The 27,624-nt window shown below is 43.4% G+C and overlaps 3 protein-coding genes across 7 annotated transcripts in view; 2 read left to right on the top strand and 1 right to left on the bottom strand.

Moving 5' to 3' along the window:
• The window catches only part of LOC310724284 (uncharacterized protein), a 699,798-nt gene that overhangs the window by 654,284 nt on the left and 17,890 nt on the right, over positions 1 to 27,624 (top strand). The window lies entirely within an intron of this gene.
• LOC310723807 (uncharacterized protein) overlaps positions 1 to 27,624 on the bottom strand; it is a 544,801-nt gene that overhangs the window by 10,423 nt on the left and 506,754 nt on the right. The window lies entirely within an intron of this gene.
• LOC310724396 (uncharacterized protein) overlaps positions 11,067 to 27,624 on the top strand; it is a 142,148-nt gene continuing 125,590 nt past the window's right edge. For 2 of the 5 annotated variants that reach the window (XM_083538360.1, XM_083538362.1), the window contains exons 1-2: positions 19,198 to 19,452; positions 19,559 to 20,176. In XM_083538360.1, coding sequence (XP_083394486.1) covers positions 19,254 to 19,452; positions 19,559 to 20,176 — 817 coding nt within the window. In that variant the 5' untranslated portion in view covers positions 19,198 to 19,253. Of the gene's footprint in view, positions 11,251 to 19,197; positions 19,453 to 19,558; positions 20,177 to 20,315; positions 20,468 to 27,624 lie in introns of those variants that run through there. The other 3 variants (XM_083538363.1, XM_083538361.1, XR_014533054.1) reach the window with 3 other exon arrangements.

Below are 27,624 nucleotides of genomic sequence, written 5' to 3' on the forward strand. Positions count from 1 at the left end.
GGTGGGACGTGACTGGAGCTGGCCAACCTCAGGATGCCTCGGGATGGGGAGAGAAAGAGAAGCAGTGGAGAGGAATTAGCGTAGATGCTGTTCATGATATTAACAGCACAAGTTGATAATGTGCATTTGATCATATATTCTGGAGCACAAGGTTGTGATGTGATGTGTGTCATGTGTGTTATGTGTAGGCTTTGCTAAAAAGATATGTTTTTAATCTAGCAGAATTTAATAGCAGAAAGTTATGGGTCATCCAATCTATTATTTCTTCAACACACTCAGTTATGCGAGCTAATTGAGCTGTATCGCCTGGTTTGGATGAAATATATAGCTGGGTATCATCAGCATAACAATGGAAGCTAATTCCATGCCTTCTAATAATATTTCCTAATGGAAGCATGTATATTGTGAAAAGCAGGGGTCCTAGAACTGAACCTTGTGGCACGCCATAATTTACTAGCATTATCCTGGATAGCTCTCCATTTAAATCTACGAAACGAGAGGTGTAAAGAATCAGGACACTGGAAGAAAAATGCAGAGCTTCATGACTCCAGAATGTCCACTAGCTGTTCCCCGAGCAGCTCAGCTCCTACATTTCACTGTTTCTCACCTTTGGGTAAAAATCCGCTAAATCCGGGACAAAAACGGGGTTGAAGCTCGCGCGCGCATAGATTTGTAACGGCGAAAGGAACGTCGATGTGCACGCGCGGAAAGTGGAGAAAAACTCACGCGCCCAGCATTAACTTCCGACCGGAGCGCGTAAAAGAACTCTACAACACACAGATCACAAAGCAGTGGGCGGGGCCAACGGGCTCAAGTTCTAAATCTGCAAACATCATTGGCTCAGACATTGTCAGGAAGTGAAATCTGATTGGTTGTCTGTAATAATATCAAATATATAATATGAATTATTTTATATATAATAAAAATTAAAAGTAATATTTCAGATTGAATCCCAGTGGAAACGCGACTGATCCGAAGCTGCTGCTTTTCAGCTGATACACACTGTGTAGTCAAAAGTATTTGGACACCTGTCTTTTACAGCCAGATGTGGTTCATAAATTCACCTAAAATGCTCTTTAATGCACCATACAGCCAATTAACATGCAAACTGTTGAAACACTTCATAGAAACAGAATGTAGAATCACTGAAAGCATTTTAAATGGGATTTGAATACCCGCTACAGAGGGAAGCATGAGCTTTTCTTTAGCTGTTATTGCTTATATGTTCATGGCACAGGACCAAATATCAGTTTATTTGATCTTTCCATAATGAGCTGGAATAAAGCATAAATGCTGTGGTGACTCCCGTGTGTAATGCTGCATGATGGCACTGCTGGAGGATTACACCAATGGAAGATTAATGCGAAAAAGTGTCTCCAGGAACCATGATGATTTCTTGGCCCATGATAAAGAATGGATAATAAGCTGATTTAGATTCCTACAGCTGTGCTCCTGGATCTATGTGCTGAATTGGGTCCAGTACTACAGAGGGCAACACACCAGAACCATGCCATCCCCGTCCAAATACAGATCCTCACCACTCTGGGGTTAATGACAACAGGTTGTTTCTAGTGGGATATGGCAGACAGGCAAAGACTTTATATAAATGTTATATATAATTAACTTTTTCACAAAGATCTTCTTTGAATATAATATAATTCTATTAAATCTCATGCTATAGGTCTGGTATCTGCCCCTGAGTGTCATAATGCCTGTCATTTTGGATGTTATTATTAAGGTGGGTAGTCGATACATCAGGTTTCCCTTCACTGGTGCAAGAACATGCAGTTTGCAGCAATGTTCAGTTTTCCAAATGTAATCAACACAATTGACTGCACTCATATTTCTGTAAAGACTTTGTATGAAAAGGAATTTGTTTATGTTAATAAACAGCATATGCTTTCTGTTAAAGTGCAAGTCATATGTGACTCTAACACGACCCTCACAAACATTGTGGCACGCTGATGTCGAGAAAAATATTTATCTAGCGTGTGTATAATCAAACTAATATCAAACCAACCAAATTAATCTAATAATCAAAGTAGAACGTATTAGATACATTAGAGTAGTTTGATAAAACCTATTTAGCCTATATGTTAATCAAACTTATGTAACCTATTTTACATCAAGAATAGAGTCTGCTAATGTTACGAGTGTGTTGAACAGATAGGGAACAAAGACAGCCTTGAAGTTTAAGCATGGTTTATGGGGATTGTAAAGCTTTTTGGACATCTGCAGCTGCAGGAGATATGAAAGTGGCCTGACTCAGAGCTGGGTGAAGGCAGGGGAGCAAGATGATTGGAAGAATGAGCCAGAGATGTATGGGAAACATTCGTGGGAGACTAGCATGCTTGTTGCAGGAGAGCAGGTGTCATCATCAAGGTCATCAGCATAAGTTTGGGTCGGTTGGGTACAGGCAGCAGAGAGGTCAGAAAAAGATTTGTGTGCCTATATTTCGTGCATGAAAAAAAAAATATATATAATAACACACGTTCAAAAAAAGATGATTCAACACACTATGTAAAAATCAGTTCAGAAAAATATAAATGAAGTATAACCCAGGTACTTCAAGTGGAGTAATATAGTCAATCACATATAAATAGACAACCTAGTACCATGATATAGCTAGATTCAATAAAGTAGAATAGTGAACAGCATTATAAAAAGAATAAAAGCATAACACCTACCCATTGCAGAGGCAGGAAGACAAAATAGGCCGCAAAATGGTTGTTCACACTTAAAAGACTGAAGCAAGGTATGCTTGGATTTAGAGATAATAAATGCTCTATACACACTCTTTCTTTTTAATGAAATCAGATAAAAAGGCCGTAAATAATAAAAAAATAAAATAAAAAAAAGGGAGAGCAGGAACTCCAAATATGGGACCATGTGGGAAGAGCAAAAACCTTGGTCAGAAAATAAGGGGGATTTTCCAAGATGAAAGAAATTAGAAAAGAAAAAGAAAAAAAAAGAGAAGGACACTGTGTGTCTGCTGGGTATAAAAAAACGAGCGCGAACAAACAGCAGGCGTACTTCCTCATTCTGGTGTGCTGTATCATTTTTGATGCACTGATCGGTTTGATGTGGGGTACCCACCTTCGACTGAGCTCATTGGAACGTGTATGAAATAAAGTTTTGCTTTTACTCATCCAGGACTGAGGATCCTTCATTGGCGGTTTGTGTCTATTATATTTTGTCTTTTTAGAATTGGCTGGGAAAACATTGGGAATTCTCCGAGCAAAGAATCCACCCTCGATGTGTCGCCTCAGAGACGGGCTCTGAGTTCCGACACTGACCTTCTTCAGCACATGATTCCTTTATCCTGACACATAGCGGTGTAGGGAACAGACTACAGGCCGCTGCAGGACGTGATGACTGGCTTCTTGTTGAGTTTAACAACATGTAGAAATTGTAAACATTGTCCTGATGTAGTCTATAATATGACAGGTGACAGAGGCATCACCCCTCAGACGCTCCTCACCTCCTGAAATGCAGATGTGAAGCTCTGGATGTCTCAGCTGGCAGATTTCTATACCACCCGGAAAATGTGTGTAAGATTATCAATGTGTGGTGCAGGGGCGTAGCCATCATTTCAAAAGTGGGGGGGGACGAAATGTCTAGTGTTACCTGTTTGTTTTTTTTTTACAGGTTTTATTTTTAATCATATTTTTTTTGCTTTATATGCTTTATGATTATATATGATTATAAAACAGAAAGAACAAAAGAAATACAACAGCTTGCCACTGGGACAGTACCCTTAAAAGGACATCTTTGTACCTTATTTACCCCAAAGATTTATAGTTGTACAATAAGATACACATTGGTACTCTAAGGTAGTAATGTGTACCTTTTTGAGTATAAAGTACAAAGATGTCCTTATAATGGTACGAAAAGTATATTATTTACATATTTCAAATTGTATTTTGTGTATGCACAGTACATGGCACACAGTAATGGAGACTTGCACATTCAAATAATACTTCATTTTGTTCTATTCTACAGTCCATGTTTCAGGAATAAAACAAGACATTCAAAACAAACTATTGAAAGAAAATATGTATTGAACTCAACTGATAAACATGTCAAGACCCGGTATCAATTATACAATGAGATGAAATAAAGATTTAGTGTCACTTCTTTTAAGCTTCCTGGCTGGTTTGTTTAAAAGTAGTAGCAGTGTTAACAGTGTTAAAGCGAACATATATCTCAATATATAAAGCTACTTAAAACTGCCAAAAGTGTTTCTGCGACGTTCCTTCCCATCTAACAGCTGAGCAATCATTTCCCTATTTATATTGTCAATTTTGTCACTGTGGATGTGACACACAGCAACACTGTTTAGACGGGACTGTGTCAGTAGTGACATACAAAAGAAAATAACAAATTAAGTACACTGCTAGACATTAACCAATAATTTGTATCCTAAATTGTTTAACACTTAAGTATGGGGAACACGTTGTCAGGCTGCAGACGCGGAAGCCGATATAGTCCGATCATTGTCCTTTTATTTCAAAAAACCGTACAACACAAAAACACTCATAAGCCGTTGAAAACAACAAACAAAGACATCCGTTTGATACGCGTTAGCCGCTATGAGTTCGAATGTCCCAAGCATAATCCATAAAGCCTTCGGCAATGAGTAATCCAAGTCGGAAGTGGAATTCGCATATACAGCCGGCGGTCGAGCAGCCACGCGATTGTCCAGCTTGACAATATAACGACGACAGCCTGTGACTCAAGAACGTGAGTTTATGTAGTCTGATCTTTCATGAGCCACAGCTGTCGGTAATCTTGGGAAGCAGCGTGACTGCTATCGAGGGGGGCGTGGCAGGGTGAATCTCTGACAGCTACAGACGGGGGCGTGGCAGGGTGAATCCCTGACAGCTACAGAGGGGGGCGTGGCAGGGTGAATCCCTGACAGCTACAGAGGGGGGCGTGGCAGGGTGAATCCCTGACAGTACCCCCCCCTCCAGGGGCGACACCTGACGCCCCAAAACCCACCTATGCCAGGCGGGCCAGGGCACTCCGAGGAAGGCCTCCTTAGACGCCTGGGAGCAACGGAGGCCTGGTGAGCATCCTCTGCGGAGAGCCGGCATGGAACAACACCTTGCAGGAGGATCCGGAACGGAGCCACGCCCTCGGTGCTGACGGGAGGCTGAGTAAAGCCCCTGGCGGGGATTGAAGCCGGAGCGATCTCCATGGCGGGGAACCGGAACTGGACGCCAACCATGACAATGACCGGGGAGTGGAGGACGTCCCGGGCGGAGACCAGGAACGTCGTACCACCCTCTGAGGGACCTGGAGGACCGACGTCGCCGTCAGAGGGACCTGGAGGACCGACGTCGCCGTCAGAGGGACCTGGAGGACCGACGTCGCCATGCGGGGATCCTGTGGGCGATCCGTCGTCATTAGGAGGACCTGGGGGCGAGACGTGGCCCTCTGTGGAGCTTGGATGCGATCCTTCGCCCTGCGTGGAGCTTGGATGCGATCCTTCGCCCTGCGTGGAGCTTGGATGCGATCCTTCGCCCTGCGTGGAGCCTGGATGCGATCCTTCGCCCTGCGTGGAGCCTGGATGCGATCCTTCGCCCTGCGTGGAGCCTGGATGCGATCCTTCGCCCTGAAGAGGACCCGGGGCGAGACGTCGCCTTCTGTGGAGCCCGGGGGCGAGACGTCGCCTTCTGTGGAGCCCGGGGGCGAGACGTCGCCTTCTGTGGAGCCCGGGGGCGAGACGTCGCCTTCTCCGGAGCCCGGGGGCGAGACGTCGCCTTCTGCGGAGCCCGGGGGCGAGACGTCGCCTTCTGCGGAGCCCGGGATGAGTGCACAGGGAAACCCCTGGGCGTAGGGGCGCTCCTTGGGACCCTTAGGAGCAGATCGGAGCCTACTGAGCAGCCTGGAAATGAGGTGAAGCCTGCCTGGAGATCCACGAGCGGAGAAGGGCTCGCCTGGAGGTCCACGACATCAGTGGAGCTCTCTTTGGGACACTGAAGTGGAGACGAGCTCGTGGGGTCGCTCGGAGGTGGAGACGAGCTCTCGGGAGGAGCCTGGAGCGGAGAGGAGCTCTCGGGAGGAGCCTGGAGCGGAGTCGTGCCCTCTTGAGGAGCCAGGAGCTGGGCGGAGCGCTCTTGAGGGACCTGGAGCTAGGCGGAGCTCTCTGGAGGGACCTGGAGCTGGGCGGAGCTCTCTGGAGGGACCTGGAGCTGGGCGGAGCTCTCTGGAGGGACCTGGAGCTGGGCGGAGCTCTCTGGAGGGACCTGGAGCTGGGCGGAGCTCTCTGGAGGGACCTGGAGCTGGGCGGAGCTCTCTTGGAGGTCCTGGGGCAGAGCCGAGCTTTCCGTGGGCGAGATGTCGCCTTGGAAGGGGCTCTGGGATGTGGCGTCGTCTGGAGAGGGACTCGGAGGAGTCACTTCGCCTTCTGTGACCGGAGGTGTCGGCGCGGCGCTCTCGTGACTGCTCTGTGGCGGGAAAGCATGCTCCTGGAGACTCTGTGGCGGCGCGGCGCTCTCGTGACGGCTCTGTGGTGGGAAAGCATGCTCCTGGAGACTCTGTGGCGGCGCGGCGCTCTCGTGACGACTCTGTGGCGGCGCGGCGTTCTCGTGACGACTCTGTGGCGGCGCGGCGCTCTCGTGACGACTCTGTGGCGGCGTGGCGCTCTTGTGAAGACTCTGTGGCGGCGCGGCGCTCTCGTGAAGACTCTGTGGCGGCGCGGCGCTCTCGTGAAGACTCTGTGGCGGGAAAGCACGCTCCCGGAGACACTGTGGCGGCGTGGCATGCCCACGGGAACCTCGGAACAGAGCGGCACGCCTGTAGAAGCTCTGTGACGGCATGGTGTGCTCGCCGACGCTCGGAGATGGTGTGGTGCGTCCACGAGAACCCCGGAACACAGCAGCACGCTGGTAGAGACCCTGAGATGAAGCAGCCCTCTCATCAAAACATTGGGGCTGAGCTGCAGGCTCATGGGAGATCCGGCACGGAGCCGCGTGCTCTTGAGAACCTTGGAATGGAGCACCTTCCTCCTCAAGGGGACTGTAGTGGAGATCCACCACCTCTATCCCCAACTTCCCCAGAAGCAGCCCGCTGAATTCGGCGAGTGAGCCGAATTTGCCCCCTTTGGCGCTCCATAGTGAGCTGGCTTTGGCAAGAACTTCTCCAGACAGGAGGGAAATACAGAGGGCAATCTTGGCTCGTTCGGAAGGAAACCGGGAAATGTTAACAGCCACATACTTGCCGATGCCTTGCAGAAATCCGCCCAATTCGTCTTTTTTCCCCGAGTAACGAGCCGGTAATCCCCTCGCGCTCTCTGAGAGGCGTGGCGCAGCCGCGCTCTCATGATCCGGCTTCTGTGGATCTGAACCGCGAGAAGCGGCACTGAGCTTCCGGAGGAAATCCGAAGCCGGGTTCAGCTGCCGATCCGTTGCGGTCGGAATCGCGGAATGGCGAATCCGCGTTCGGTATAGGTCGGTCGTTCTGTCAGGCTGCAGACGCGGAAGCCGATATAGTCCGATCATTGTCCTTTTATTTAAAAAAACCGTACAACACAAAAACACTCATAAGCCGTTGAAAACAACAAACAAAGACATCCGTTTGATACGCGTTAGCCGCTATGAGTTCGAATGTCCCAAGCATAATCCATAAAGCCTTCGGCAATGAGTAATCCAAGTCGGAAGTGGAATTCGCATATACAGCCGGCGGTCGAGCAGCCACGCGATTGTCCAGCTTGACAATATAACGACCGACAGCCTGTGACTCAAGAACGTGAGTTTATGTAGTCTGATCTTTCATGAGCCACAGCTGTCGGTAATCTTGGGAAGCAGCGTGACTGCTATCGAGGGGGGCGTGGCAGGGTGAATCTCTGACAGCTACAGACGGGGGCGTGGCAGGGTGAATCCCTGACAGCTACAGAGGGGGGCGTGGCAGGGTGTATCCCTGACAGCTACAGAGGGGGGCGTGGCAGGGTGAATCCCTGACACACGTATTCACTATTAACTTTAACATTCGCCTCAAACTCTTAATTTACTGTTTATTAGCTTTTAAGGTAGTCGTTGTAGCTAAGTTTAGGTATTAGGTAGGACTATGGGATGCAGAATATGGTCATAAAGAATAAGGAATTAATATGTGATTTCTTAGTAGCCTACTAATAAACAGCCAATGTGCAGTTGTTCATCATACTGATGTGTTACATATTTTTTTCTATATTTTACTAATACACTTTTTTATGATTGGTCCATATATAATCCTACAAACACTTGTGTATAAATAGATTATACATTATAAAATGTAAAAAAAAATAAATAAAAAAAAAAATTGCAATAGCAGCAAGGTGTTAAAAGCCACATCTGTTCTCACCTGTAAAGTTTCTTGTGTAACATACTGAATCTGCCCTGACAAACCTAGGCTGTCTGTTTCTTGCTCATCCTTGACAACACATAAAAATGTAAAATGTGTCTAATAATGAAAGAGCACCCCATAAAATAAAGATCGTTCCTATCAGCATACTGTAACGTTTCCCCTGTCATCTACCCTCATTCACCGGACTACATTACCCATCATCCTTTGCACCCCGTCATCCACCATGTTTGTTTCCCTACTTCACCTGTCTTTTCATCCGGTCTCTATTTATACTCATCACCACTGTCTTCACTCAGTGTCGGGTATCGTCTTCACTCGGTTGTATGTATGTGTGATTTACCTGCTCCTTATTATTAAAATCCCATCTTTAATGTTACTATTCGTGTCCTCGTCTCTCCGTGTACTTACCGTGACACACAGAGTTACACATGCTGTAAAATCGATGGGTTACTTAACGTAATCCCGGGTTCTTTGATAACAGAGTGAGGTGTTTCACTATGGGGAATCGCTTTGGGCGTGACCAACTACGGAAGCTCTTATGACACCACGTCTGTCTTGACAGACAGGTCAACCTGAGATCAGGCTCCGCCCCACCTTTATCTCTCAGGTCGAAACGCTCGGAACGGGACATTCGTCCCTGCCCGAAAACGGGAGCGACACTGTATGAGAGATTCGATTCTTCTCTCCGTCAGCGTGACACGATAGGAGAGGGAATCTATACTGAGTCCTAGATATTCCGCGCGCTGCGCGGGACACAAGCGGCTCTTTTCCCTGTTTATTTTGAAACCCAAGCTGCAGAGATGCGTGATCACGCTCTCCGCATCTCTGATCGCTCGCTCTCTTGACGAGGAGCATATCAGATAATCGTCTATATAAGACAAAATCCGAATCCGAATGGAGGCGGCAAAAGAGCCGCCTCCACACACTTGCTGAAAGTTCTCGGAGCGAACGGAATGGTTTGAAATTCGTAGGCAGTGCCTCTGTGTGCAAACCTCGAATATTTTCTGTGTGACGGGTAAACGTCTATGTGAAAATACGCGTCCGATAGATCGATCGTCACAAACCAATCGTTTGGACGGATCGACCGACAGAGCACTTTGTGTGTCAACATTCTAAATGAATATTTTCTCAGGTGCTTGTTTAACACACGCAAGTCCAAGATCGGACGAAGAGATGTGCTTCCCTTCTTCGGGATCACAAAGTATCGGGAGTAAAAACCCTGACGGCTTTCTGCCTCCGGAACAACTCTGACTGCCTTTTTCCTCAAAAGAGAGTCGATCTCGGCCGTCAGGACGAGAGCCGACTTTCCTCGAGCCACCGAGACCAACACACCGTTGAATCTGGGTGGTTTCATAGCGAATTGGAGCCTGTATCCCCGTGAAATCGTGTTTAAAACCCACCGGTGCGCCGCGCATGCGTGCCAATTGACGAGGTGCGCAGAAAGGGAGCCCCCGCGTACACAACACTGGTCGGGTGTTGATGACGTCACAACCGTCGCCGCGCAGGGCTCCGCTGGCAGAGCGAGCGCGCCCTCCAGCGGCGAAACTGGGGGGGTGCACGCTGAACTTTCGGGATTCTTGTGCACAATCGCCCTCGGCTGATCGCCTGGATGCGAAATTGTCACATTTATTTTGTTTTTTGTGTCTGAACACATCGCCCTCAGCCCGTGGCTTGGATGCGATGGTGAAAGTTTTATTGCGCAATCGTCCGAACTGACGTGCGAGTGAACACATGTCATGAGTGCTTGGTGACACTGAACATTTTCCCTCATTCCTCGAACCCGAGGAGAAACTAGGGATGAAGCCCCTACAGAACTCAGAACCGGGCCGTGTTCTCTTCTCCTTTTCTTCGCCGGCGGAGAAAGGAGGATCGAAGAACATTCGCGTGTTAGGTAGCACGCTTCTTCTTCCGCTCCTCGGGGTGGGGCGGACGGTTTCTCGCCGCCACGGCCGCAAATGAATGCTTTCCCCACGCCTGTGAGGTTGCATCTCCCCCGCTCTGGGACCTCGACTGTTGAGGACTGTTGAAGGTACCACTGTCGTCCTCATCCTCGTCCTCCATGTCCAAGTCGAGGAGGTCTGAGTTAGCATCCGCGTCCTCGTCGCACGGTCGTTCCTCATCCTCCGCGAGGAGGTCGCCGAACAGAGGCGGCATGACCGGCGATTCGGCCTCCATCAGGTCCGCCCAGGCACGGGTCCTGTTGGGTAGCCAACGCCTCTCTCAGCCGTCTCTCCAAATGTTTCACCGGCAATGACGCGCAGTGAGCGCATGCGTTTGAGCGTGCTTCGGGCCCATGCACGTGATGCACATCGGGTGAGGGTCCCTGCTCGAGATGGTTGCTCCACATAATGATGGACACGGGCGGGATGCAGCCTCCCTGATCTTCAACTCATTCCCTTTGGTGGGGGGGGATGACCGTCGACATGGCTGAGTACAGAGAATATTAGACTCGTCAGAACATGTTAGTCTGCCGACGTTCGCAGGGTAGTCAGCCCTTCGAAGGCTTCGCCTTGACGCGCTAAGCCTGTAATAGCTTGACGCTACTCCGTCCCTACCGTGTAACTAAATACCCAGCAGGTCGGAATAGGAATAGCTTGCCTCGACGCGGACGCTATTCCGTGAAGATGCTCAGCACGATCCCGAAAGACTGATCTCGCGTTCAGTGGCGGAATCCAATGATGGCCCGCACGATGAACAGTTGAGCGAAAACAGCCGAGAACTGGATGTGCTGAGAGAGCTTAGTGTAGTCCCTCACGGGAAGAAAGCGCGAATGATGTTAGATGGGGTCTTAACCTGAAAAATAAAGGTGGGGCGGAGCCTGATCTCAGGTCGACCTGTCTGTCAAGACAGACGTGGTGTCATAAGAGCTTCCGTAGTTGGTCACGCCCAAAGCGATTCCCCATAGTGAAACACCGAGCGAAGTTAGAAAAAGAACTTACTTCAACATTATCTTTATTCTTATTTGAAGGGTTTTGATAACACGACAAGTGAGTGACTGATTGCCATGGATACGTGAACGTCATATCTTGTCTCCTTGAATTTTAAATCACTCTGCATGAATATACATTGCTCCATTAAAACCTCAACATGTCGTGAACACACCCTCTCCACTAAAAAAGTGAGGGGGACGAGTTTACTTTTTATAAAAAGTGAGGGGGGACATGTCCTCCGCGTCCCCCGTATAATCTTCTCCCCTGGTGTGGTGTTTTGCACAATGTGGCACTGAGGACCAGTTTCCCTCTCCCTCCTGACCTTCCTCCCCCTCAGCATTATGACCCCGAGCCACAGCCCCCTGCCCCATAAGAGGGATATCAACAAGATGCAAGAATCCATGAGGAGGTCATACGGCGTTTGAAAGGAAGACAAAAATCATGGTTTAACTTCATCTTTTAATAATTGTGCAATTTTACTTTTGTCACATTTTCCCAAAAGTTTATCATGTGGATTTTAATTATTTAGCTTAAAAGCATCCTCCAGTTGAGAAACACTGATTTAGAATCATGATTTAAATGATGTCGAACACCTTAATAAACGAGTGATTTAATATTTTAGATTTTTATTGATTTTATTCATTATTATTGGACATGGAGAGGTTTAGCTTTCAGTTCCTGTCCTTGATGTCCAGACTAGACCGAAATCGTGTAAACCTAAAGGTGAAGCCTTGGTGATTCGGGTTTAAGTGAGAAAATAACACTTCTCATATGGTCTAAAAACAGGAAAGATACCATAGGTCTTTACTAGGGGATCCAGATTCGTAACCTGGTGTGGAAAGGGTACATTTAAAAGGTCGTGAGTTGCTAGTATAAGAGTAAAAGCCTCGGAGAGTCACCGTAACGAGTACGGGGTGAGACCCGAGGTTATTGGAGTTATTGAGATTACTGAGATGAAGTGATGGCCATGTGTACATGTACGTTGTGTTAACTGCAGTTGTGTAAGTGTTTTGTTGTCATATTGTTTGTGAAAGCTGGATTGAAGAGTGTATTTCTGTGTATGCTTGTGTTTTGTCTGTGAATTTATATGCATGCTTGTGTTTTTGCTATTGCTTGCTGATTGGGAAGATGATGAAATTGTGATCATACTTGTATTATTGTCATATCTGTGTTATTAATAAAAAAGCATGGTATACACGCACACATTAGAAGGACTGGAGAGCTGCGCGTGGACAAGAGACGGAGCACAAAGGAGGGGGCGCGGGCACGCGCATATAGACACGGAGCGCACGGGGGGGGCGCATGCGCATAGGCGCACGGAGCATACCATACATACCACACACACACACACACACACACACATAGTGACGACACTCGCTCGTTCGCACACGCTCACACACACACAGCGCGATATAAATAAATAAGTAGATAAATAAATAAAAAATAAAAATAGAGGAAATATAAAAAATAATGCATGGATTTAATAGACATAGAGATAGAAACGAACGGACTTAGAAGTCATTTTTGGGACGAGAGAACATATAAAGATAGAAACGGTATAGAGAGGAGACAGACAGAGAAGCAGATACAAGATAAATTGTGGGCTATTACACGTTTGCATGGCATTGATGTGTTACACCAGATATTCCCAGAGGAAGACTGGTATGAAAAGATAAAAAGCATCTGGAAACCTCAACTGTTAAGCCCAGTATTGCGCACCCTAGTGGAAGCCCCTAAACCTAGTAAAGCAGTGATACACCTGTTTGATTTCATCGCAGACCCAAATAGTGAAGACGAGGAACCATTGATAGAATTAAATGCAGAAGTACCTGAACAATCTAATTATTGCTCAGGACTGACAGCAACTGTTGTAGTGGAACCCAGAGAGGTGTTGTGGTAAAGAGGTGCAGCCACCTCAATTCTGGTCGATAAAATCAACTCGTTAAGTGGACAGAGCTGTAAAAATCCAAAACGACCTTGTAAAACAGTGAGATGGATAAACGTCTATTTAAAGTGGTCTGCTAAAAATAGAAACCCAGGCCACCGTAGAGAGGCACACAGAGCAAGACAAGGGTGCATCAAGAGTGTGGAGGAATCCACAATCACACCTGTGGATGTGATAATTTTAAGGCATAAAGGAGCTGAAAAAGAGATAAAAAAATACATGAAAAAATTTAAAGACCTGACAACTGGGGATTTGCAATGGCCAGAAGAGGAAACATTTAATAAAGAAAAGTGTGATGTAATGAGGACCAGAATAAGATATTGGGGAGAAATGAAAAAAGAAAAGAAGGAAAAGACAAAAAGGAAATTTGACATCATTGAGTGGTTTGAACATGAGGGAGAAATGCTAAAAGCACACAAAGAAAGGACAGAGAAGGGAATAGGAAGTAAAGAGGGAAAAGGGCCAGAAAAGGCTTCAGCCCCACCATTTGAGGAGTTTGAGGAACAGAAAAAAACACCGCCATATTCCGAAGTAAAGAAGCATGAGGTAACTGACATCTACCCAGTAATAGAGGAAAAAGAAAGAATATCATGACATACAACTAGACATAACAGGAGGACGGATCAAAGGGAGGATGGAACTCCCAGCTTCAGACAACAAGATAAACAAGGGAAGAACAAGACAAACAAACAGAGTGTGATTTGAGAATCCTGATGAGGAGGAGGGAGATGATGAAGAAAGCAGCAATGAAGGGAGATATGACTATGAACATGATCTAGATATCGCACCTGAATAATAGGAGAGAGAGCGAGAGGAACTAGAACCACCTGAGTATGACCAGAATCAAAGACATCGCCAGAAAAAGCAACCACGAAGGCAAGGTGTGAAAGTACCCCGAAAGCACAAAAAAGACTAAACAAAGCCACATCTCTTCCAGACATCAGAAACACAAATGTAAGCAAAGAAGATTCGAACTCAGAAGAAGGATGCAAAGATGAAGAAGAGTTTGTTGTCCTGAACCCAGATAGAGGGGAAAAAGTGCATGTTCACGGAATATTGGAAATGACACCCAAAATGCCACGGAAAAGTGATCCACTGCACACAGAGGTGAAAACTCTGCAAGAAGAAATGACGCTACATAAAAAAGAGAATGTAGCAAACAGACAAGAACTGGCAAACACCCAAGAGAGGATTGAGAGAATGAAAGAAATTCTAAAATACACTCAAAGGGAAATGGACCACACAAAGGAGATCATAACGAAAGTGACTGGTGAAAATCGCCAATTAAAGGTGAAGCTTTACCAACAAGAAAACGCCCAGCTTGAGGCAGAGATGCATAAAGCAGCTCAGAGAAGCATGGAAACAGCGGACCAGTGCCAACAATATCTTGATGAACTAGAATTCCAACTGTCAATGAATCAGCCAAGAAACAGCACAAAGGATTGGAGAAAGAAAGATCGGAAAGCAACAAGGGAAATAATAATGGATATCCCATGTGAACGCCAGTCATTATAAAAGAAGCAAAACCAATATAAACACCATGGTCATTCATGGATCTTATAGGACTGATAAGCAGACTGCCTAACATATGTGAAGGAGCAAAAAGATGGATAACACGTTTTGAAGAACAAACTAGAAGTCAGATGCTGGCCATGGGAGATATCAAGGCAATTTTGACACAGTCATTGGGAAAAGCTAAGATGATAGAAATATTGGATCAAGCACAACTAGGAGACGTGGGAAAAAATCAAAGGTATGATCGCTGGTCATTTGGATAAAAAAGAAATGACGTATGGAATGCACTTCGATCCGCATACCCAACTCAATCTGATCCAACCAAGGTGGAAAACCTGAAAATAGACGAAAAAAAAGGAAGCTGCTGCCTTCATCCTTAAATTACAGAAAGCTTGGGCTGAAGAGATGGGGTCAGCATGGGATGAGACAACGGCTAACATCACATTATTCAAGATAATGGTGAAGAGGGCACTTCCAAGTGAAGTACAAGAGAAGCTTAAATCAGTTGTAGGGCTTAATGCCATGCCCTGGGCATCTTTCCAGGCAAATGTCACACATGCTGTGGAAATGCATAGGAAAAAAAAGGAAGCAGCTAAACAAGCAGCAGAAAATTTAATAACATTGCTGCACAAAGCACAGCTCGGAGCGCTAACAGGGAGCAAACAAGAAAATCAAGAAAAGCGCAAAGAAGAGAAAAATTCAGCTAAACAAGCAGCAGTCATGATGGCACCAACCACTGCGCAGCAGGATCCAGCTGGTCAAACCACACCAGATCAAGGAAATCAGCAACTAATGCCTGTGGGACAACCAATGATGACCTATCCAACAAATCAACAATATCCACCACAAAACAGAGGGTGGGGACAAGGAAGAGGCAGAGGAAGAGTAGGAATGTTTCAACCAAGACCAAGAAATTATCAACCACAGAGAGGAGGAAGATGCTGGAACTGCCAAGATCCCAATCACATGATGAAAAACTGCCCGTATCCATTAAGACAACAGCAAGGTAACCAACAACAAAATCAAAGCTGGCAGGATCCTGAAAATTGGGTGGAATTTTCAGGATTCCACCCAATTTTTTCAGGACCATGGATGGGACAGAATCAAGAAAATCAACAAACTCAAGCAAACTTCAGAGGCGGCCCTGGATGGGACAGAATCAAGAAAATCAACAAACTCAAGCAAACTTCAGAGGCGGCCCTCCAGGGGCACCTCAAGGTAACATGTGAAGGTGCCCACCTCACTGTACCCTGCACAAGAACCAACCATAATTGTGGATGTGAGTAACCAGCTCCAAACATCGTTTTTGATTGACACAGGAGCAACATTCACAAGTATTGGAAAAGAAGGCTCTAAGCTCCCCCTCTCACGCAGAGCAGTAAAGACAGTAGGCTTCTCGGGTAAAACTCAAACTTTGTAATTCACAGAGCCACAAGACATAACAGTAGAAGGAATCATTATACAAGCACCACTATTGTATTCTCCCGATACTCCAGCAAATCTATTAGGCAGAGATGTACTGTGCAAGCTAGGAGCAAAAATCTACTGTGGACCTACAGGAGTGAGGGTCGAACTTTCTGAATGCTTAGCTCAACAGTATGTGATGGTGGAAAAGAAAATAGAACAACAAACACTGGATAAAGTCTATTGGCTGAAACTCGAAGAGACATCCTCAGAAATTCACAAGCTGTATGACCACTGAAAAACATGGATTACGAACATGCGTCCAGATTGTGTGGAAACCAGAAAACCATGGCATTGCACCATAAAGTATGATGAGGGGGGGCAAGATGAAGAATATGAGACTTTGTGGGGAGAACATGTAGAAGGAAACCAGTACAGTCTCAAAACAGAAAACGTGATCATTGGTCCCCAAGGGATAGCTGCAACAGTACAGCTACCAGACCACATTGCTCAGTGGTATCCAGTCAAGAACTCTGTTCCACATGTCTCCCTAATGATCGGGCAAAATTTTAAATCAAAATACTTAGGGCCAATGGTCCGAGAAGCAAGTCAGGTAACTGAGTGGACACCAGTGGAAGAAAATATGAGTATGTCGTCAGACAGGAAATATCTCAACATAAAGCTAACAGCTGAAGACAGTGTGGTAGCTCACACTGTGTTGATCAACAGACAGGTACAGGTGAGAACGCAAGTAGGGCAGGTAGGACAGAGGCAGCAGAAGGTAGAACAGACTGAACTAGAAGAAGAACAGGTACTAAAACAGGTTCCAGAAAAGCTGGAGTCACATTTTGACGCACTGGGTATCCCTTTAGCGTCGTTTTTCAACGTGCAGGGATTCCCATAGACTTCTGTAGATCTCTGAACCGGAACCTGTGGCGTTGAATTTTAACGTGTTGGGGAATCAGACTGCAGTCCATTTTGTGTTATGAACGGGATCGGGACTATGATAAATAAGAATAAAAAAGAATAGCTTGCTATAAATTAATTATGGCAGGGCTAATCAATCCAGGTCATGTTTTTATTCACGTCTCTAAAACTGCCTCTTTCTCACCAACTACCTGCATGTCTTCCCTCACCACGTTTATTTATTTATTTATTTATTAGGACTTTTCTTATTTATTTATTTATTTATTAATAAATTCATCAGTGGCGCTGACATCATTGTATGGAGATCCCATGCTCTATTACGATTTTCCACTCGGTAAGTAAAACAGTTCATTAATATAATTGGGAACAATCCCTACAATTTACGGAACAAAAACTGTTCAATCAGGTGAAGAAGTTGTGTTTAGAAGCTGTAGAAGTGAAAGGAAGCAGTTTCGTGATGCAGTAAATCACAGCAGACATTATAAACATATAACTTGCTGCACCAAATGTGTAGTAGGCAGGCTAAGATAGATCATTACATTCAAGTTTGTTTCTTTGTTTTTCCACATTTAATCATGCAAGGAAATAGAGGAGATTGTATGATATTTGGAAATTGTGTGTTTTAAGTTACCAAAATGACAGTAGCACTTTAATACCTTAGCCTTTTATAAATGTTCAGATGAGGAACAGTGTTGCCAGATTGGTGTGTTTTCCAGTAATTGTTCACAAATCCACACAAAAAACTCTAGTAAATACACAAATCTTAGCAATAACAATACAAATTAATTTTGACAATTAATTAATAAAAAAATAAATAAATACTGTGGATCATCACATATTTACAATATAATAAAGCAAATTAAGTGTTCTTGTCTAAAGAAGGTTAGGGTTAGGGTTAGTCATCTGGGGTTAGGGTTAGGGTGTTCAGGGGTCACCAACATGGGTCCACAAGGACCACATGAGTAGCCCGCTTTTCTAAAAATAACTGTTGCCTACTTTGTTAAATCATTGTTGATAATTATTGTGAGAAATCATTCACATGGTCAGTGTCTTCACATAGATGAATATCATTAATTATTAATAATAACATATAGTAAAAGGTAAATTGAGCAAATTTGTTATTTCAGATCAAACGGAAAACTGTGTGTATCAAACTGGTGGCCCTTCACATTAATCGGTACCCAAGAAGCAGCTTTCAGTTTCAAAAAGGTTGGTGACCCCTGGTGTAGGTCATCTAGGGTTAGGGTGTAGGTCATCTGCCAACACTGATGAAAAAAAAAATAGTAAAAACGTGAGGTGTTCAATTCTGAATTCTAAATATTTTTTTTTTCTAATCAAATCCTTCAGATTTGCCAGCTTCGAACAATTCTCTTTTATTTTAATCTCCCACCACACACACACACACACACACACACACACACACACACACACACACACACACACACACGATAGCAAAAGGCACTTTTAAGAGCCACGTCTGTCTTGTTAACCTGCTTTCTCTCTCTCTCTCTCTCTCTCTCTCTCTCTCTCTCTCTTACTGTTTACATCTGTAGAGGTCATATTTGTCTATCTTTCTGTATATTTCTGTGTATATTTCTGTATATTTCTTGTCAAATTATGACTAGGCCAAAATTCAGGCCCTGCCCATCTTGCCAGACTCCCAATCAGGCAAGCAGGAAAACTTGTTCTGTCTGCTTTGAAAGTCTGTCCACTAAACAAAAAATAAAAGACAAAGTGGTGTCACTGGATAGGCAGTGGGAACAGTCTGTCATGAAAAGCAGAAATGCTGGGTGTATAATTGATTCTGCCCGTATTGCGGTAAGTAAAAAAATGCTAGTTTTTCACGTGTTATTTAAAGTGTCTATGTTTGTCATACAGTGAATATTATAGACTAGTACTTGTATGATGTGGCCTTCATAAACCTATTCACCTTAGTCTTCTTTGTATGAAATAAAACTTATCTTTATGTTTAAGTTGTGTTAAAGAGAAACAATAAGTTGTGTTCTCTGTCAAATAATGAATCAGTCGTGTTGGCAATGGTAAAACTTTTTCTCAAGTCAAAATAATAAACTTTATGAAACTGATGAAGGCGCATTGCACTCCATTGCATGACCTTAAAATAAAATTGCTTTATACAGAATGAATGGACATAATAATGCAGTGGGTTTAACTAATGTGTATGTGTAATGTTTAACTGCTTTTGTTCATTTCACGTGCTGAAACATGAGGCAGTGGGTTACAAGCCTATTTTATTTATTGGAAAACAAGATAAAAAGAATTCAAATAGGTGGGTTGCAGACATAATCACCCATCTGCTCCCCACTCCTGTCACAAGAATTATTTTAAATAAGATGAGGACAGTGTATGAATTTATCTTGACTAAGGGTAGGAGCAAGATTTTTGTTCAGAAATAATAATTAGTATTTAAAATACATGTTTTTTTGTTTGTTAATATGTACAGATATGAAATTAATGTAAACTTGTATTAAAGCAACCTCCACAGCACAGCAGCTGGACAATGACATCCCCATAACAAAGCAGCGCAAAAGCCCCAGTCAGGAGCAGTGCAACAGTTCCATTTTGGAGTCAGAGAGCCTCACGGTGGAGCAGTCGGAGAGCCTCACGGTGGAGCAGTCGGAGAGCCTCACGGTGGAGCAGTCGAAGAGCATCACGGTGGAGCAGTCGAAGAGCATCACGGTGGAGCAGTCGGAGAGGCTCACGGTGGAGCAGTCGGAGAGCCTCACCGTGGAGCCGTCGGAAAGCCTTACAAAGAAGTCCGAGACTCTATATACACTTAACCTTGTTTCCCTCTTTTCCCCATGTTCTCCAAATTCTCTCTCTCCTAGCTCCTCTACTACTTCCTTAGCTGTTCTAACTTCACACTCTTCTTCTCCTCCACCTTCACTGCCATGTTCTAGGTCTTTGCAACAGAGGAGGAAAAGGACAAAAACCTTAATCAGTTCACTGGCACCTTCTGCCACCCCTGTCTCTACTCCATCTTTTATCACCACAGATCTCTCCCTTCCACAGTCTTGTTCTCCAACTGCTCCATCTTCCACCTCCCAGTCCTTGAGTCAGGAGGGGCCATATGTGAAGAAGGGAAGAAAAGGTACGTTTTTTGGCAGTGGTGTACTTTATTCCACACTATTAATAAATTTGCTCTCAGACAAAGCTGACTTCATGCAAATTAGATTTATTCGGGTCATCAGGTTATGGATAGCCAATAAAAAGTATTCTGTTCTTTTTAGTTATTCAGCTGTGTTTACGTGTCCAATGTCCAAAGGCTGTGGTTAATGTCAATCACTGACTTAAGCTAAGAGGGCTTTGGAAAACCCAGCCCAGTACGTTTTGCTTGATTGACAAAAAGCAGGGGCAAAGTCATTTGGACACAAATGGACAGGACCACTGTCAGGAATCCCCCTGCCACGCCCCCTGCACTGTGTGGTAAGTCGTGTTTCATTAAAAATGTAACTCCATTGCATAGCTAAGTAGTCTATTTCATGACCAATATGATGTTGGCAAAGTTAAAATGGTGTCTTGCAAGCAGCATGGAAGTTTCTTTTATTTATGTCTGTGGCAAGAGAAAGCTCCCTGGTCGTGTAGTTGATCATGGCAGGAATAAAAGCTTCAATAAAAGCTTCTTGACTTGACTTGACTTCTAATCATCTTCTGAGGTAGATAGAAAACTGATGCAAGTTTTTGCTAGGACATGGGCGATGGTCAGTAGTCTGTACTAAAACCCGAAGACTGAGACTGAATTTCAAATTCTTAAAATATTATTCAATTATTTTGGATACAAATGGGAGAATGATCTACCTCCTGGTGTGGATTAATATATGTAGTTATTAGCAAGAGCCTAGAGTTTTGTGATTGAAGTGGACACAATGGATTATACACAATTAGCTGAAGCGTATTTATTGAGCAGGACATTGACCTTCAACATTTACCCAGTAATGCATTACAGTAGTAGTAGTAGTAGTGAATCATGCGTGCATTAAATTATTATTCAGCATTTGAAACACTAAACTTGTCATAATTTAGCAATATTTGTAGGATGGAGAATGCAGTTCTACATGTGATTTAGAAATGACCGATTGCACTCAAACAAGACCTGTGTTCTAAACTGTACTAGATGATGTAATAATACATACATCAAGACTCAAATTAATAAACTTGCATCTTATTATTTAGGTTTGGACCAATAATTGCTTCCAGTAGTGTCTTGCAATGAAGACCACAACATTGACGGTAGTGGTGCTAAAATGGATGAGGAAGATTAGAGCAGTGAGAAGGAGAAGAGCAGTATTAAATATGAAGAACAGGAGAACAATGATGAATAGAAGTGGGAGCAAGATGCAGTCACTATCCTTTTTTCTGTGTCTGTACAACTTATAGATCTGCATGGAATGCAACATGACAACATGCTGAAATCTACATTTATTCAGTATTCTGCAAGTCATAGCCCCTTTTCAGCTAATCCAAGAGTGTTTTTTTCAAACAGTTAAATAGACAGGGTTAATGCCACTTTAACAAATATCAAAAAATAGAATTGAACTCGATCTTGATAATCTTGATTTTTTGTTCTCTGTTCCAATAACGTGCACTTATGATACTTTGCAATGGCAAAACTTGGGATGACACCTGGGAGCCTGCCAGCGAGTCCCAGCATTCCAGCGTCTCCAAATACCAACAAGCTTTCAGAATGTCAATTTTGAGGGTTTTGTCGTTGTTGTTCTTGTTGTTTTTTGTTATTGCTGTAATTCATTAAAGTTTTTGTACAGTGCATACACTCTTTAAGTATTTTTTTTTGTTGTCATTTTAAACACCTTTTGCATGTTTTCTGAACTGCATAACAGCCAGGTGGTGTAACATGGAGAGGACATGCTACAAACATGCTGTTATAATGGTTTTTCCAAAGACATGTTTTTAATGATTTTTGCGCGCGCGCAACTCTGCTCAGCCAGATTTATTGTAAATGTCACACACCAACATAATGACAGAAAACACAGACTTTGTTTGTGTTGTTTTTTTTTATGTGCGTGTTCGCTTGAGTTCAATACGGTATTTTCGTCAAATGCGCATGTGCGTGAGATGAATATACCGCAAAGTTTCCCAGTAGGGGCGAGATCATTTAAGTCTTAAAAATACCGTATTGAACTCAAGCGAAGCGAACACGCACATTAAAAACAAACAAACACAAACTTCGATATGAACGTAAGAGCCGCATGAAACCAGCCATAAAATGCCGCATGCGGCTCGCGAGCCCGATTATTTCCCTTGTTGCTTTCCGATCTTTCTTTCTCCAATCCTTTGCGCTGTTTCTTGGTTGCTTCATTGACAGTTGGAATTCTAGTTCATCAAGATATTGTTGGCACTGGTCTGCTGTTTCCATGCTTCTCTGAGCTGCTTTTTGCATCTCTGCCTCAAGCTGGGCGTTTTCTTGTTGGTATAGCCTCACCTTTAATTTGCGATTTTCACCAGTCACTTTCGTTATGATCTCCTTTGTATGGTCCATTTCCCTTCGAGAGTCTTTTAGAATTTCTTCCATTCTCTCTATCCTCTCTTGGGTGTTTGCCAGTTCTTGTCTGTTTGCTGCATTCTCTTCTTCATGTAGCGTAATTTTTTCTTGCAGAGTTTTCTCCTCTGTGTGCAGTGGATCACTTTCCGTGGCATTTTGGGTGTCATTTCCAATATTCCGTGAACATGCACTTTTTCCCCTTTATCTGGGTTCAGGACAACAAACTCTTCTTCATCCTTGCATTCTTCTCCTGAGTTCGAATCTTCTTTGCTTACATTTTTGTTTCTGATGTCTGGAAGAGATGTGGCTTTGTTTAGTCTTTTTCGTGCTTTCGGGGTGCTTTCACACCTTACATGCCTTCGTGGTTGCTTTTTCTGGCGATGTCTTTGATTCTGGTCATACTCAGGTGGTTCTAGTTCCTCTCGCTCTCTCTCCCATTCTTCAGGTGCGATATCTAGATCATAATCATGTTCATAGTCATATCTCCCTTCATTGCTGCTTTCTTCATCATCTCCCTCCTCCTCATCAGGATTCTCAAATAACACTCTGTTTGTTTGTCTTGTTCTTCCCTTGTTTATCTTGTTGTCTGAAGCTGGGAGTTCCATCCTCCCTTTGATCCGTCCTCCTGTTATGTCTAGTTGTATGTCATGATATTCTTTCTTTTTCTCTATTACTGGGTAGATGTCAGTTACCTCATGCTTCTTTACTTCAGAATATGGCGGTGTTTTTTTCTGTTCCTCAAACTCCTCAAATGGTGGGGCTGAAGCCTTTTCTGGCCCTTTTCCCTCTTTACTTCCTATTCCCTTCTCTGTCTTTTCTCTGTGTGCTTTTAGCATTTCTCCCTCATGTTCAAACCACTCAATGATGTTAAATTTCCTTTTTGTCTTTTCCTTCTTCTCTTTTTTCATTTCTCCCCAATATCTTATTCTGGTCCTCATTACATCACACTTTTCTTTATTAAATTTTCCCTCTTCTGGCCATTGCAAATCCCCTGTTGTCAGGTCTTTCCATTTTTTCATGTATTTTTTTTTTTATCTCTTTTTCAGCTCCTTTATGCCTTAAAATTATCACATCCACAGGTGTGATTGTGGATTCCTCCACACTCTTGATGCACCCTTGTCTCGCTCTGTGTGCCTCTCTATGGTGGCCTGGGTTTCTATTTTTAGCAGAACAATTTAGATAGACGTTTATCCGTCTCACTGTTTTACAAGGTCATTTTGGATTTTTAAGGCTCTGTCCACTTAACGAGTTGATTTTATCGACCAGAATTGAGGTGGCTGCACCTCTTTACCACAACACCTCTCTGGGTTCCACTACAACAGTTGCTGTCAGTCCTGAGCAATAATTAGATTGTTCAGGTACTTCTGCATTTAATTCTATCAATGGTTCCTCGTCTTCACTATTTGGCTCTGCTATGAAATCAAACAGGTGTATCACTGCTTTACTAGGTTTAGGGGCTTCCACTAGGGTGCGCAATAATGGGCTTAACAGTTGGGGTTTCCAGATGCTTTTTATCTTTTCATACCAGTCTTCCTCTGGGAATATCTGCAGTAACAAATCAATGCCATGCAAACGTGTAATAGCCAACAATTTATCTTGTATCTGCTTCTCTGTCTGTCTCCTCTCTATACCGTTTCTATCTTTATATGTTCTCTCGTCCCAAAAATGAGTTCTAAGTCCGTTCGTTTCTATCTCTATGTCTATTAAATCCATGCATTATTTTGCTATATTCCCTCTATTGTTATTTATTTATCTACTTATTTATTTATTCTTTATTCAATCGCGCTGTGTGTGTGTGTGTGTGGTATGTATGGTATGCTCCGTGCGCCTATGCGCATGCGGGCCCCCCCCCCTCGTGCGCTCCGTGTGTATATGCGCGTGCCCGCGCCCCCTCCTTTTGTGCTCCGTCTCTCGTCCACGCGCAGCTCTCCTGTACTTCTAATGTGTGTGCGTGTATACCATGCTATTTTATTAATAATACAGATATGATAATAATACAAGTATGATCACAATTTCATCATCTTCCCAATCAGCGCAAGCAAACAGCAAGCAATAGCAAAAACACAAGCATGCATATAAATTCACAGACAAAACACAAGCATACACAGAAATACACTCTTCAATACAGCTTTCACAAACACGCTCTTCACAAACAATATGACAACAAAACACTTACACAACTGCAGTTAACACAACGTACATGTACACATGGCCATCACTTCATCTCAGTAATCTCAATAACTTCTCAATAACTCCAATAACCTCGGGTCTCACCCCGTACTCGTTACGGTGACTCTCCGAGCCTTTTACTCTTACACTAGCAACTCACGACCTTTTAAATGTACCACCTCTCCATGTCCAATAATAATGAATAAAATCAATAAAAATCTAAAATATTAAATCACTTGTTTATTGAAGTGTTCGACATCATTTAAATCCTGATTCTAAATCAGTGTTTCTCAACTGGAGGATGCTTTTAAGATAAATAATAAAAATCCACATGATAAACTTTTGGGAAAATGTGACAAAAGTAAAATTGCACAATTATTAAAAGATGAAGTGATGTATATTTCTTGTCTTGATGGAGTGTAGATGTTGCTTGGAATGAATCTTCGCAGACACTGTTATTTTTTTGTAAATAAAGTTTATTTAACACAGAAATTCAGCATCTTCACGAGCCTCCTGGATCAGCCGTATGGATGAATCGACGACTCCCGATCCATGGCTACACACATGTTAAATAGTTTGCCCGTTCTCTGGGTCCGCCTCTTAATGTATAACAGATGTATATGAGCCTATTTTGCAATAATGTTTAACACAAAGCGAAGCCTGTCTTTGTAGAGACTAAATGTATCTCAGATGTACCAGAGCTTACTTTCCCAGACCATTCATCTTAACATCTAGTGAACGGGTCAGAGGTCGTCTCCCAAGAGGACATGCATCCTGGATCATATTCTATACTTCGGCTCATACTGATTTAAGGACGACAGCCCATCTTATTTTCCCAGTCATGGCTCTTAAGATAAACACTATGGGCCTTTCATACATTTGGCTTAAAGGAAAACATCTGGCCAGACAGTTCAGTATAGGAGCAGAGAATTATCTTCAGCTTCTTCATGAATTTCATCAGAAGAGAAATAATCTGAATTAAGGCATTCAGATACTACATATTTAAGATATTACATATTTAAGATACTATAGAAGTTAAACCATGATTTTTGTCTTCCTTTCAAACACCGTATGACCTCCTCATGGATTCTTGCATCTTGTTTATATCCCCCTTTTGTGGGGCAGGGGGCTGTGGCTCGGGGTCATAATGCTGAGGGGGAGGGAGGTCAGGAGGGAGAGGGAAACTGGTCCTCAGTGCCACATTGTGCAAAACACCACACCAGGGGAGTAGATTATACGGACATGTCCCCCCGCACTTTTTATAAAAAGTAAACTCGTCCCCCTCACTTTTTTAGTGGAGAGTGTGTGTTCACGACATGTTGAGGTTTTAATGGAGCAATGTATATTAATGCAGAGTGATTTAAAATTCAAAGAGACAAGATAGTCTATATATGACGTTCACGTATCCATGGCAATCAGTCACTCACTTGTCGTGTTATCAAAACCCTTCAAATTAGAATAAAGATAATGTTGAAGTGAGATTTTACAGCATGTGTAACTCTGTGTCACGGTATGTACACGGAGAGACGAGGACACAAATAGTAATGTAGTGTCTTAAATATGTAATATCTAAAGGCCTAAATTCAGGTTATTTCTGCTATGATGAAATTCAGCAGAGGCGGAAGGTAAATTCTCTGTCTCTATACTGAACCGACTAGACAGCTGGTTTTCATTGAGCCAAAGTGTATGAGAAGACTTAAATGTTATCTCAAAGCTTGTGGAGGATACGCGCTGTGTTCTTAAAACAAAGTATGAAATATGGTCCAGGATGCATATCCTTTTGGGAGATGACCTCTGACCCGTTCACCATATACTAAGATGTACAGAAAAACAGGATCCTTTTTATGTTTTATGATCTGGGAAAGTGAGCTTGGTACAGTTGAGATATTTTACATCTGGACAAAGACAGACTTCTCTTTATGTTAAACACTACATCTAATTTACATTAAGAGGTGGACCCTGAAAACGGGCTAGTATTTAAACGTATGTGTAACCATGAATCGGGAGTCGATTCAAATTTGGCAGAGTCGGCTCCGGGCCATCCTGGAGGCTCGTTTTAGGCGCTGTATCTTTTCTCTAATAAACATCTCTATATAAGAAAAGACAGTGTCAACGGAGATTTCTTCCTTCAACAATCCACACTGCATCCCCCACCAGAAGACACCTCAGTAACATTAAAGATGTGATTTTAATTATAAGGAGCAGGTAAATCACACATACATACAACCGAGTAAAGACGATACCCGACACTGAGTGAAGACAGTGGTGATGAGTATAAATAGAGTCCGGGTGAACAGACAGGTGAAGACGGGAAACAAACATGGTGGATGACGGGGTGCAAAGGATGATGGGTAATGTAGTCCGGTGAATGAGGGTAGATGACAGGGGAAATGTTACAGTATGCTGATAGGAACGATCTTTATTTTATGGGGTGCTCTTTCATTATTAGATCAATTTTAAATTTTTTTGTGTTGTCAAAGATGAGCAAGAAACAGACTCATAGATTCACTATGTTACACAAGAAACTTTACAGGTGAGAACAGATGTGGCTTTTAACACCTGGCTGCTATTGCAGTTTTTTTTTGTTTTTTTTTACATTTTATAATGTATAATCTATTTATACACAAGTGTTTGTAGGACTATATATGGACCAATAATAAAAAAATTAATTAGTAAAATATAGAAAAAAATATGTAACATTAGTATGATGAACAACTGCACATTGGCTGTTTATTAGTAGGCTACTAAGAAAGCACATATTAATTCCTTATTCTTTATGACCATATTCTGCATCCCATAATCCTACCTAATACCTAAACTTAGCTACAACGACTACCTTAAAAGCTAATGAGCAGTAAATTAAGAGTTTG

The sequence above is a fragment of the Silurus aristotelis genome (genome assembly GCF_946808225.1).
Source record: "Silurus aristotelis genome assembly, chromosome: 1".
Lineage (NCBI taxonomy): Eukaryota > Metazoa > Chordata > Actinopteri > Siluriformes > Siluridae > Silurus > Silurus aristotelis.